Source organism: Sturnus vulgaris, chromosome Z, assembly GCF_052056855.1.
Source record: "Sturnus vulgaris isolate bStuVul1 chromosome Z, bStuVul1.hap1, whole genome shotgun sequence".
Classification (NCBI taxonomy): Eukaryota; Metazoa; Chordata; class Aves; order Passeriformes; family Sturnidae; genus Sturnus; species Sturnus vulgaris.
Window position 1 is genome coordinate 56,300,787 of NC_142283.1, and position 14,069 is coordinate 56,314,855.

A 14,069-nucleotide genomic window follows, 5' to 3' on the forward strand; every position below is an offset into this window, starting at 1 on the left:
CACTGTTTGAAATACCATAGTGAGTTCCCAGTCAGTGTGAACACACAGTTCACTGTGGCCAAGGATTATAGTCTGCATCCAAGCAGTGTGACCACCCAGTTGTGGTAGGCTATGTCAGAAGGGCAGGTGGTGTCCTTGAGCAATGCAGAGGGAGCAGTGAGGAAGGCACTGCCTCTTGCCATGTACCATACTGGAGGGAATGTTACTACAATACCTGGGAACTCTCATGTTCAGGTCTGTTACTTACTGTTAAGAATTTTTACATGTTGTCAAAAAGATGCATAGTCTGTCTTAGGGTTAGAAAAGCTGATGCATCACAAGCATTGCAAAGGACTTAGTTTGTTTACTTGATTTGCAAGGTGACAGAGAATTTGCTTTATGACCTTGCATTTTGGTGGAGAGATGAATATCTGTGATTTAAAGTGCATGTAGATTAAGTGTATACAGGTGAAATGTGTTTTTATGCCTGTACACAATGGTAGTTTAACGCTGGCAGAAAAAAGAGGAATTTGATGGGAGTCCACTTTAGATAAGAATGTGAATCATGGTATATTTTACGGAATTAACATCTACATTTTTATGCAAAGAGGCTTCTCTCACACAACTTTACCTGACGTCTCAGCTGCTCCAATTAGCAAGATTTGGGAGTAAGATAGGAGAAAGAGAGAGCAGTCACTCATGCTTTTTTTTACCTATGAGTGACCTGTTCACACCTGCATCAGGGATGCAGAGTGCTCAGGTAGTGACCATTTAGTCACCAAATGCATGTAAAAATTATGGTATATAACAGCATGGGGGTTTAGTTGGTCATATCTTTAATGAAATAATGAAATAAAGTATTTTGGAGTTAGTTTTGAGAAAATTTTAATCTATTTTCTGCATAGTAGCAACTAAAATGTAGTAAAATTCTTTGGTGGACAAATCTATTTCAATTTTCACATGAGTTGGAATCTTAAGGTAGGTGTATTTCCCATATGTATTCACCTGCTGTTTACTTTCCTTGCTATTATGTGTTATTTAGACACATGGAATAGCATTTTATTTTTATTCTAGTGAGAAAAACTCCTTTATGTGTATGATAATTTCTTTACTTAATAATGGGTAAGAAAAAACTCTGCGTCTTTCACCATTGTGATTTTCATGTTGAATTGATTATTTTTGTACTGATTAATTCTTTACTTTGAGGACAATCACATACTCTGCTGTGAAGTAATAGTTTGGGGGTTGTTGCAAGGACAGATGTATAGAATTGCTGAAAGTATGTTTTCTATGCAGTGTCCACAGTGCTGTGAAAAATCTGAATGTCAAGCATACGCTTTTGTGATTGCATGGCAGATTTCTGTTTTCACAGTTATGGGACCCTATGTGAGAAGAATCTTGTGTGATGAATTGGGAGCTCCTGCAAATTCTGCCATCAACTGTATTCCTCTGGAGGATTTTGGTGGACAGCCTCCTGATCCAAATTTAACATATGCAACTGCTTTGCTGGAGGCTATGAAAGGTGGAGAATATGGATTTGGAGCTGCTTTTGATGCTGATGGGGTAAGTATTTAGATCCGTTTTGAGGTTCCACCATAGTTGTTGTTTTGTCAGGGGTCAGATATGGAATGTGTAAGTTTAATTTGTCTGCTTTTCAGTAACCAATTGAAGCTGAAAGTGGTATTACTTTCAGATACAGATGGTAACATTTGCAACCCATAAATCAGACACATATGTTGTAATTTTTCTCTGCAGATGACTGCAAATCAAGCAGAATTTGAAGGCAGGATGAGAATTATTTAAGTATCAGGCTGGTTTTGTCTTGTGATGGTGTAACACTTTTTTCTCTGATTAGGAACAGATAGCATATAGATGATACAGACTTTTCACAGGAAAAAAAGTTAAGTCCTTTTTAATTAGCATCACAAATTAAGGGCTTTTTAGCTAAATAAAGCACTGAATCACAAACTCTGTTTATTTTAATTTTTAATGCCATATTATCAGCTTAATAAAAAGCAATGTATTACAAAAGAACCTTCTGCCCTGACAAGGTGGGAGAAAGATTAAAAGGTTCTGAAGAACAAAAGCTGTTTTCTGTTCTCAGGAAACACAAAACACTCTCCTACTCCCATAATAGTGCGTGTCATTGGCAAAATGATTCTCCTACACAAGCATTCTCTTGGCAGAAACAGAGCTACTGAAGTGACATGTAGGAGGCAGAAGCTAGAAACTGATCTGGAGCTTCAATTTGCAAGGCAGGAGGGAGTGATGGTGTGATAGTGAGATTATAAACCTGCCAGGATGATGCCAGTAAATTTTTCTACCCAAAGAGGGATGTGAGTAACCCAAAGCCTGTCCTTCTCTCTACTTCCAGTGGATCTAGGAAAACAAATTAGGTGACCTCGATACATGGAATTTAGGATGCTATTTTAAATATCTTTTCTTCTCCAGGACCGCTACATGATCCTTGGCCAAAATGGTTTCTTTGTTAATGCATCAGATTCACTGGCTATAATTGCTGCCAATCTGTCTTGCATTCCATACTTTTGTCAGATGGGTGTCCGAGGATTTGGCAGGAGCATGCCTACCAGCACAGCTCTGGACAAGTAAGATGAAATATTTATTTGTGTCACCTTGGTCATTACGTTGGTTATCTCCACTTTTTATTACATAATAATTCCAAAATCGTGAAGTCTTTTGGTAAGAGCTTCTAATTTTCCCAATCTTTATGTGCTTTATTTTTTAAACTGGTTTTTACAAGATTTTGGTTTTACCTAGACTAATTTTTCTCATATTTACTTGCATTAAAATAGTTTAATTCAGTCTGGAGAAGAAGTAAATTAGTAAATCTCATGTACAGATATTTGACTGTATTTTTCCAAAAAACCTTTATTCTTTTTATTTGTAAATAATGGTTTACAGCCTAATCTGGGGGGCCTTTTAATGAAAGTCATGAAAGTTTAAAAAAAGATAAAGTAATAATTCAATACTAAACAAATATTCAAAAAATCAAGACCTTCCTCATACTGATGAAATATGAGAATCTGGTGTTAGCAGCTGAATTTTGAACAAGTTTCATCCTGGCCTAAATTTTCTGTAAACATCAAGACGAGATGATTACATATTATTATGTTAATATATTCTGTTTGGAAAAGAACTGGCTAAACCAACTGTGTCTCAGTGTTCATCTGGCTGCATAGTTTTACTATGACAAGAGTGATCTGCTGCTCCCTTAAATGTGCCTAATCAGGAAAAGTAATTTTAAAGTGAAATGTAGATTGTGTGGAAAGCTTGATTGCTCTATCTACAATTTGCCCATTCAGGAAGTTTTGAAATAATACTAAATCCAGAGCTTGCAGCTCCCTCTAATGATTGACAAGGTCTTTGGGAATATATTCCTTACTTGTGGGTAGATAGTCTAGTTTAAGGAAATACTGTTAGGTCAGGTTTTGATGTGTTTTGTTTATTCTGTTCAGCAGTCCAAAAATCTCATTATCGTTATATTGAAATATGATGTAAAATAAGTAGATTTCATTTTAGATATAAACACTGTATCTTCATTTCTGTAAGAACTAAAGAAACAGAGACGTTTAAATGTTTGTCTGTCTTCTTTTCATAAAGTTTGATAAGTATGTCAGAAGGAATAAGCTCAAGTCCCCTTCAATAACATTGTGACTGAATTATACTCTTTGTGATGTTTACTTGACCTTCTGGCACAAAGATCGTCTCATGGTGATTACTGCCTTATTTAGTTTTGTGGAGCTAAGCCTGACTATTAAATAAAACTGAGCAACTGATAATGATGGAAGGATGTAAGTATTTTCCCTTCCATTCTTACAAATATTTGCTGTTATGAAGTTTTCAGTCTGTGTCCAGGGCACTTGGTTTGTTTTTTATTTTGTTTTGTGGTTCTCCTTGTTTTCTTGAAGACTTACAAGTTACATGCTGTCATGTAGTTCAGTGTAGATCATGCAGTTTTCATATAGATCATGTGGTTCCAAACCCCCTGCCATGGGCAGGGATACCTTCCACTAACTGTGCAACTCAGGAAGTGTGCCTGGAGCACTTTGGCTGGTAAGGACTGAGGCAAAACTGCCACTGAGTTCTCAGCCTTCTTTGTATCCTCAGTAACCAGGTTTCTTTCTGGAGAGAGTCCACATTTTTCCTAGTCTTCCTATCTTATCCCACTTATCACCAGTGTACCTATAGAAACTATTCTTGTTGCTTTTGACATTGCTGGCCAGATTTAATTCTTTGAGGGCTATATCTTTCCTAGCCTTATCCTCAGCTACTTGGACAATTCATCTATATTCCTCACAGCCTATCTGTCCCTGCTTCTACCCTCTCAAGATTTTCTTCTCGTGTTTAAGTTTGTTCAGGGGCAACTTGTTCATTCACACAGGCTTCCTGGTGTTTTTGCATTACTTCCTTTTTGTTGAAATGCATCTCTGTCAAGCTTGTAGGAGGTGATCTTTGAATGTTACCCAGATTTCATGGGCCCTTCTCTCCTGGACTTTGTCCCATGGCACTCTGTCGAGCAGATCCTTGAGGAGACCAAAGCCTGCTCTCCTGAAGCCCAGGATGGTGAGCTTGCTGTGTGCTCTCCTCACAGCCCTGAGGGGCTTGCATTCCACCATTTCATGGTCACTGCACTTCACATTCCACACCAGCCCCTCATTGTGGTGAGATCAAAGTTCAGCTTAGGATGTCTCCTTGTTAGCTCCTCTGTTGCTTGGAGAAAACAAAAATTCATCCATGCACTCCAGGAACTTCCTGGGTTGCAAGTGGCCTGCTGTATTGTCCCTTCATCAGGTACCAGGGTGATTGAAAGCCTCCATGAACACCAGGGCTTGTGAATGTGAGGCTGCTCCTGGCTGTTTGTAGGGGGCTTTATCCATTTGGTCTTCCTGGTCAGGTGGCCTGTGGCAGACCCTCACTCTAATGTCTCCTCCTCCTTTAATCCTGACCCATAAACTCTCCGTAGCTCTTTACCTGTCCCGGGTGGGTGTGTGTGGGCTGACTCCGTGGATTAGATCACTAATCCAAGAAAGAAGTATCATAGACACCTTCCTTGGAGGTTCGCTGAGTTTTGGCCTGCTTCTGAACCTTGGTATTAAGAGTGGCTGTCCTGTGGGGGAACTGGATTAATTCCTGTCCACTTCACTAGTGTTTTCTGACGTCACTGAGGTCTTTCCTGAAGTCTGTGCTAGACAGCGAATGAAAACCTCTTTTTATGGTGTGTCCATATTTTGTGGCCACAGTTTAGCCTACGTAATTGAACTGGAGCTTTCCTTTAGCTCTGTTAAAGAAAAACAAAAATGCACAATAACTTAAAGCTTTAGAAATCTATTCCTTTTTCACTTGTGTGCATGATGTGTTGCTTAAGACTTTTTCAAAGGGCATTATTAAACTTAAAAAGAAGGAAGCAGTAATCCAAAGGACTCTAAATGTTGCTTAGAAATATGGCATTAGCAAATAGAGCCATGAATTACGAGAGAATTCACTGAAAATATTTTACCAGTGTTGCATGTGTTTGCTTGAAGTGACTGCTGGAATATGCTAATATGTACTGTAGGGAGAGGATAACACTAGACAGGAAACATCTGCTTTAATGTGCTCCAACATCAACAGGATTATGGCAGTATGTCTCCAGACTTCAATTCTCTGGCAATATGTACCCTTAGGCTAGTGTTCTTTTTGTTTTGGGGAATGTGAACCTGTGTTCCCTGTTCAAAAAACTATTCTTGTTTCATATCCTTTTGTTCTGATTTATCTGATGCCTGCATATCAGGAAAGGAAATGAAATACTGAGATGTTTAGCTAAAAGCATACAAAATGAGAATCACAAGGGTGAATAGAAATTGTTTCTGTAGGAAATATGAAGTTGGGTGTGTGTATAAAATAGCAGTCAAGATGGTACTGGAGGATTTCTGGGAGAATAGTACTGTGACTAGCATCATCTGACAGGTTGTTTCTACAGCAAGGTTCTTTCAACAGCATGTAGCTGCTTTAATTACACTTAGCCTGGGCAAAGCTGAGCACCTTACTGTGCTGTACCCCACCACTTTACATCTAAGAGCATGTCTCTTGGTGCAGCTTTGACACATCAGTGTTCTATCTGCTGATTGTTTGTTGTCTGGTCATCTAGAGACAGCTTGTAAGGGGGGCTGCAGTGACAATGAATGTTCTGGCTTGTTTAAAGAAATGTCATGTTGTTATGAAGGGCAGAGATGCTGTGAGCTCTAACAGATCTGCCTTGGGTGCAGAGAGGAGTCTGCCCCTGGCAGCAAGAAAAGTGGTTTAGAGTGTGGTCCATTTTGTTTGAAGCAGACCAAGAAGCTTTGCTTATGTCATAGAAATATTTAGGTTGGAAAAGACCAATAAGGTCATGAAGCCCAACACTTCCTTTTTCTTTTTCTTTTCCTCTTCCTTCCTCTTCCTTCCTCTTCCTTCCTCTTTTTCTTACACATTTGATTTCTTCTCTTCTTTTGCTGAACACATCCTTTTATTTTTATCTCTTTGTTCTCTTTCTTACCTTCCACATTCCCATGTTCTTCCCTTGTTCCTCTTATCCCACTTCCTTCCCATTCAGCCATGACCTTACTCCTTTTATCTTTCTTCAGCAGGATAATTTGGTCTTGCTCCCTCTTATATGAAATAGGCTAACTGTGAATTTTTAAGACACCTCTGTGAAACTGAGTCCATGTCACATACAAGCAATTTTTAAATTAGAGCAGAAGAACAATTTGTGTTCTGGAATGCTGCAGAAGGACAACAGCATAAAACCTTCATGAATGTAATTTAACATTTTTGAATCATAATAAAAGTGTGGGAGCACTGTGATAAGAAAGGTGTTTAGGATTTGTAACTTCTAAAGTAACATTGCAATATTAAAAGTGTCCATATAAATCCTCTGTATACTTGTATATACGGAAAAAAAAAAGTTATTTTTTTCTGTATCAGCTTTTAAATATGTTCTACAACTTAATGTTTTATTTACACAGACATGACATGTTTGAGAAGATTTGTGGAGGAAAAACCAACTATCATTACAAGGCACTAATGTTCTTTCTTTAGCTGTGCCTCTTAGTTTTATTTCCATAATGTGCTTGTAATCTGGCTGCTAGCCTTTCGTCCCTGAATATTTTTTAAGCAGTGGAGGTAATTTATCATTGCAGACATTTTCTAAGATATCCTTAGGGAGTTGTCTTGGTCTTTGTGTTTTCATTGATGGTGGTTTTGTTATGCTTTACTATAGAGTGGCATATATGACTGTTGCAAACCCACCGTCTGCTTGACTATGCAGTGTTTCATTACCCTAGCTTCTACTGGTGGAAACATACTGTAGTCATGACAGGCTACATTTTTAATGTATATGGGGTAAATGTTTATTCTCAACACCTTATAGGACAACAGCAGTTGGATACTCAAACGCTTTTTCAGTGAAAGGTAAGAATGAGCATACATCAATCTGTTGCATGCTGTTGACATTTACAGGAGAGAATTAATCTTGTGTTCTTCAGTGGCTGCTCATGAAGAAAAGGACAGAAAACATGGTGGTGTCCTGCCCTGTGAAATATCAGTAGAATATTGATATTTCAATCATATCTGAGTATCTGTTTTGTCCTTTATGGCTTATTATGGATATTAGCAAGAGAGGCTAAGCAATCTCATGACTTGCCTTCTTTTACTTGGCGCACGACTTAGCTTTAGGGTCTGAGAGGGATTCTCTGTCCTGTTCTGGGCCTGAAGGCAGCTGTAGCCTGTTGAGAATGGCAGGCTGCAGAGCAGCCTTGCACAGCACACAGCTCTTACTCTTATACAGAGGTAGTTGGATTCTGGCCTGTACATGGAGTGGGCTGCTATAGCTGCTAACTTAACATGATCAGGTTCATTGGTTGTGCAATGTGAAGCTTGCAGGACTGAGTACATAAAGGCGTATTGAAAGCTTTATTCGTGTATGAAGAAAAGATGAGTTGAAAACTATGCAGTCTTCTGTTTCCAGCTTAATCTTTGGCTGCGAATGAGGTCAGCTTGTCAACCAGAGTTAGAGAGATAAAGATTTGGTGCTTGGTGAGAAATAAGTATGTTTTGTAACCTTAATTGACTCCTGTTGAGAAGTGTGTGTATTTGTAATGCTCACAAGCAAACATACTTTTGTCTAGGCTTAATGTGCCGTATCTGAACAACTACCTGAGAAAAAGAAACATTTTGCAAAATGCCTGGAGCCGGCCTTGCAGTGTGCAATAGATTGATGGTGGGTAACAGAAAGTCACTGATTTCTTAGTGCATGTCTTATATCTCAAAAAGTATACAGCTACAAATAAACAGCGGGAATTCCTACAGATGTCCTGGTAAAAAGTCCAAAACTGTTTCAATGAAAATAATCTGAGGAATTTTTCATAAGTCAGTTACAGAAGACTTTGTGACCACGTAAAGGTTAAAGGCCCCTTTTCTTTCAAGGTTTTATGCAGTCTTATTATGTACTTCAACTTAGAAAGGCTCCCTGGTATGTCTGTTCAGCATGTCTCAGCATGTTTTGCCCAGGCTGGAAAGCTTATCTGGTATCAACCCAGGAGCAACCTTTCCCAGCAAAGGATTTTTTTGTTAATGGTGACCTTCACAGAGAATGCTTCCTGCTGATTTAAAAGAAAACTTTTCCGGCACAGAATTTCATTTTGTATGTTTAAAATTCTACTTCTAGGGTGTATTAAAGTATAATCTTCTTAGGTTGTTTAGAAATTAAGTTAATTTCTTTAGTAAATTAAGTAAATTGTTCTTTACATTCTGTGTGTTTTGAAGAAGATCACTATAAGACTAGCAGAGCCAGGGTATTTAAAATTATTTGAAGAAGTTTGAGAGTCCTGTTAGACTAGATCTTCCTTTAGGTAATAATCACTTGAATTCTTATATTAATTTTGAAGGAGAAGAAACATTGTCTCATGTTTCCTTTTGTGGGATAATGAAAGAGGCCTAAAATCTTTCCAACATCAATGATTCTTTGATTCTGTAGTAACAGTCTATACCTATGGCATATTATACTTTTGTCTTCTTTCTATATTTTTGTTATGAACACCATCATATACTTGTGAAACTGCTTTCTTCCTTTCCTTTCTTAGACAAGCCCTACAACCAAAAAGAGCACTTACTAGTTTTCAGTCTCTAAAATCTACAGAACAGTTTGCAAGAGAGAGAAGGGAAAACTAGTGTAAGCTAGGCAATCTAAATAGCATCATTAGGGAGCTACAAGAAGAAATCATATCTAACCAACCTGATTACCTGGCTGATAAAATGATGGAATCTGTCGATAGGGTTAAGATAGTAGATGTGTGTTTACTGCCATTTTAGCAAGGCTTTTGAAACTGTCCCACATTATTCTTGTGTCCAACTCAGGACCTTATGGTTTGAACGTGTGGAGAGCTAAGTAGTTAAAAGTCTGCTTTGATGCTCAGACTCACAGGCAATTGATTAATGAACTGGTAAAAAGTGGGGTACTGCAGGGGTCTGTTCTGTGATCTGTCCCGTTTAACATCTTTGTCAATGGTCTGAAGGGAGAGGTGGAGGACACTCAAAGCCAGTTTGTAAATGACACCAAATTTTGTGTGTAGTGCTTGTTGATGTGCTGGAGAGCAGAGCCTGCAGTCACAGGCTGGAAGAGATCTACATCATCCAGCCCAACTGCTTACCTGGCACTGCCCCTGTCACCCCCAAACCACTAAGCCCATCACCAGATCCAGACACCTCTTGAACATATCCAGGGATAGTAACTCCACCACCTCCATGGGCAACCTATTTCAGTGCCCCACACTATTACAGTGAAAAAATTTTTTTCCTAATATCTAATCTAAATATCCCATATTTTAGCTTAAGGCCTTTTCCTTTGTGTTCTCACTGTAGGCACAGTAGAAGAGACCATCTCCCACCAAGTAACAACCTCCTTGCAGAGAAATGGTAGAGAGTGATTGTAGAGTCTCCCCTGAGCCTCCTCTTCTATAGACTAAACAAAAGCAGATCCCTCAGACATTCCTTCTATTACATGTTTACTAGATCCTTCGTGAGCCTTTTTGCCCTTCTCTGGATGTGTTCCAGAGCCACAAAGTCCTTTTTGAAGTGAGTGGTCCAAAAATTGACATAGTACTTGAGGTGCAGCCTCAGCAGTGAGGAATACAGGAGGACAATCCCTGTCATGGTCCTGCTGGCCACACTGTTCTTGGTACAGTCAGGGGAACCTGGACAACTGGCAGGAATGGATGGCAAAGACCTAATGAAATTCAGCAATGACAAACCATGAATCCTGCCCTCAGAAAGACAGAGCCCAACAGTGATGCAGACTGCAGCAGAGGAACTGAGGAGCAGCTCTGCAGAGATGGGCCAGCATCCTGAGGTCACTTGTCTGAGAAGTTGTGTGCTCTGGAATCAGAAGAGGCCAGTGACACCCTGGGCTATATGAATAAGAATGTGGTGCAGAGAGTGGCAGCAGTGATTATCCTCTGCTTATCATGTGTGAAACCACTTCCAGATACTTGGGTTTGGGGTCCCCACTATAGGAAAATCATCAGTAAAGTGGAGTGAGTTCTGCATAGGATCACCAGCACAGGTGGGAGCTGGAGCACAGACCCTAAGAGGAGAGGCTGGGGAGCTGGGTTTATTCAGCTCAGAGAAGGATGGCTTCTCTGGTTGGACCTACCAACAGCTTCCCATACCTGTGGAGTAGCTGTGGAGAAGCTGGAGCCGGGTACTTCCCAGCTGTGCATGGTGGAAAGACGAGGCAAAGAAATTTGAAAGAAGCGAGTTGTGTCCAGGATGTTGGACTAGAAACCTTCAATGGTCACTTCCAATCTGAATTATAGTACTGTGTTCTTATGAAGAGACCTTTGCTGGAAAGCCCTTACACCACCAAGATTGTTGAGCATGCTTGCACCTTTGCACTCTTGTAGTTACTATGTAGCAGCAAGGTGTTTTATAGAAAAAATTTATGTTGCCTTATATTATTTATTTTTTTAAATTTTCTTCAAAACTAAGGAATTGCCTATCTGGAGAAGCTGTATCATTTCTATCCTGATCATTTTCTGAGCTACCCTGCTGACTCTGCATGAGGGGATGGAAGTAGTATTACAGTGCTTGGGAGGTGAAGAAGCAGCTAGGGAGGCAATCAGTAACTTCTGATATGTACCTAAAGCCGTTCTTTCCTCTGTTATTCAGATAATTCAGAGTACTGGTAACCCAGTTTGAATTGCAGTCAATACAGAGTTTTGTAACACATGTAGTAGATATATTAACATCTGGTTTGCATCTTCATCAATGAGCATAGGCACAGTGAACCAGCTGACCTCACTGAAATAAGCCAGGAAAGGCTAATGAATGAGACGTGTACTCTTGAGTTAAGGGAGGGTATTTTTCCTGTGCTTAGTTCACAGGATTATTGCATTTCCTGAAAGATACCATGGATCATGCTAGTCTTTAGTTATGACTGTATTGAGGTTCACCTCACAAGTACCTGCAGAAGAACATTAGGAGAATACCTCTCTATTACACCTTACATCATGCCATTTCTCTTCTCTGGTATGATAAAATCTTTCTGACAATTTCTGTAGAATTAGAAAACTTACAAAGCTTTTTCTCCTTGACTTCATAGGCCTTTGTATTGCTGAAAAACCCATGGGTTCAGTATGCAGCAGTGACTGTGCAGAACTTGAGACTCTAACAGAAAAGGTCCCTGTTTAAGGGTGGGGAGGTGAGAAGGCTTTAACTATTGTTTTTTCCTTGTTCATGCTTTGGGATTTTTTTGTTTTTCTGTAGTTTGCATTCATTACAGATCGGGCTGATACTTCATTGTTGCACTAAACACGAACGAAGGTTTTCCTTAAAGAGATGAGGTCCACTACTAAATTAGTAGTATACAAGGTCCACTACTAAAATTCATTTATGTCATTTTATGCTTCCGTGTGTCTTATATTCTTAGGTAAGTTTCATTTTCCAGGGACCAGCTTGCTTTAATCAGCCTTTTTGTTTGTTTCTGTTATTTCCATGCATTAAGTAGATTGGTTTCCTGCCTTATTTAGGAAACCATCAACAAGTTAGGCTGTTAACACAGCATAGTACAGCATAGCAATGACAGCTGTTTTCCTTTATGTATATTTGAAAAACCCTGCTCGCAGAGCTTAGCTTGTCATGGGCCATGCTGTTGAGAGTGTGGCAGAGACAGGCTGTCTAATACTAGGTCAGTCGTCATAAAAGAAGCGTACAGTGTCTTTTCTAGAACAAGATATAATCTTCCTGCTGCTGAGCCGTGACAGAATTTGGAGGCTAAAATGAACCTGGAATTTTTAAAGGAATTGCATTTGTTGTGTAAAAGTTCACAGAATGCTAGAAGTCACCGTATCTGATCACTGTGCCTTCTCTTCGTCCTACTGATGAAGAGTTAACTTACTCTATAGGCACATGAATGCTGAAATAATAATGAAAAGTGGTTCTTGTATCTCTGCCAGGAAGGGCATGAATAACCCTAGGGATTACTGCAACACATCTGGAGAGCATGGCTGCATGCTTTCCAGCTGGTTGGACTTTATTACTACTGTGAACTCTGCAATCAAACCTCATTCTCTGTGGATATGCAGTACATATGTGTGCAATTTGTCACTGGAAGAGGCTTTCCAGGGAAGTGGTTGCGGCTCAAAGTCTGTCAGAGTTCAAGGAGCATCTGCACAATGATCTCAGTCATATGGTTAATTGTTAGGTCATTGTGTGAGGATCAGGGAGTTGGACTTGGTGATCCTTATGGGTCCTTTCCAACTTCAGATATTTTACGATTCTAATTTAATCTCACAAGGACTCTGAATACTATGCCAGCTGGTCTTATTATGTGAAAGACAAAATTCTGTTGGAGTATGTTGTTGCCAAAGCACATCTCTCTCTCATTATACTCACAGAAATGTGTGTGTTTGCTAGCTGTCTGTAGCAAAGCAGCTTTTGTCTCTTGCTTTATCCTTACTTCTAGCCTTGCCATAGCTGAATACTGTATATGTCAGCAGCTGTTTCTAATCATTCTGTGAGAGCTTGTGTGAAAAGGACAATGAGGTTTTCACAAGGCAGGGAGTCACAGGCTCGCTGTCCTGAAGGCTATACTTCCTTTGGGAGTTGACTTTTGAAACATTTGCAAGAGGGTGCGAAGTTATGCATTTTGGATCTGAATCTCAAACTGATGACTAAAGCAACATGAGACAGCATTTGGTGTGGAACATCATGATGACTACACCTGTTAACATCCCACACACTGAGGAAAACAATCCCCTAATGAGAAAGAGTTACACGGACTGCATCTTGTGCAAAGCTTTCCAGTACATTTGTAACCAAGAGAAACGGTTGGAAACAACATTAGTTGCTGCAGTACATTTTGTTGGAAGTTACCAGACTTACAAGTTTGGGTTTATGGGAAAGTACATTTCAAAGCCAATGATGGTGTTTTCACAAACTTGCATATTATACATGGAGGGGTGTATTACTTAAGTTAAAAAGAAGATATGTTGCCCATATATATTGTTTGTGACTATAATGCATATACAGTTTTTTATCTTAACTGGGTTGACTGGGAACCTAGCGAGAATTTTGGTGTTTTCATCACTTTTATCAATTATATAATTCATTTAAGTTTATGAGAAGTAGTATGGGCTTTGTTGTTGATGAAAATTACTGTGGTTTTGCTGTCCAAGTAGCATTTATTGCCACTAAAGCAACATCATGAGGTTGCCAGAATATTACAGAGTAACTAAAATTTCCTTAAAAGATTGCTCTTTTTTGTTTATTTCATTTGGTACTACGGATCTGAGGTGCGGTATGTGTAGTTATGGATTGTTTAACTGGCTCCAGAGAGGAATAATATAGATAGAGCAAATGTCTCTGTACACTTACTGCTGAATTGTATTAGGAAATTAGCCTAGTCATATTGTACCTCTATTTGTAAATTGTAGAATTAAGTTCTTTAGGATATGCTCCTGTCTGGCTGATCACTCAGTGCTGGAGTAGTCTGCTGGATTGATTTATCTCTGCAATCATCCAGTGTCATATTTTTCTCAGTTTCTTTCCTCTCAAGT

The 14,069-nt window shown here is 39.3% G+C and overlaps 1 protein-coding gene across 1 annotated transcript in view; it reads left to right on the forward strand.

The window, feature by feature from the left end:
• The window catches only part of PGM5 (phosphoglucomutase 5), a 69,798-nt gene that overhangs the window by 14,849 nt on the left and 40,880 nt on the right, over window positions 1–14,069 (forward strand). Inside the window, exons 5-6 of the mRNA XM_014882268.2 lie at window positions 1,352–1,542; window positions 2,431–2,585. Of these exons, the coding sequence (XP_014737754.2) occupies window positions 1,352–1,542; window positions 2,431–2,585 (346 nt within the window). The remainder of the gene's footprint in view (window positions 1–1,351; window positions 1,543–2,430; window positions 2,586–14,069) is intronic.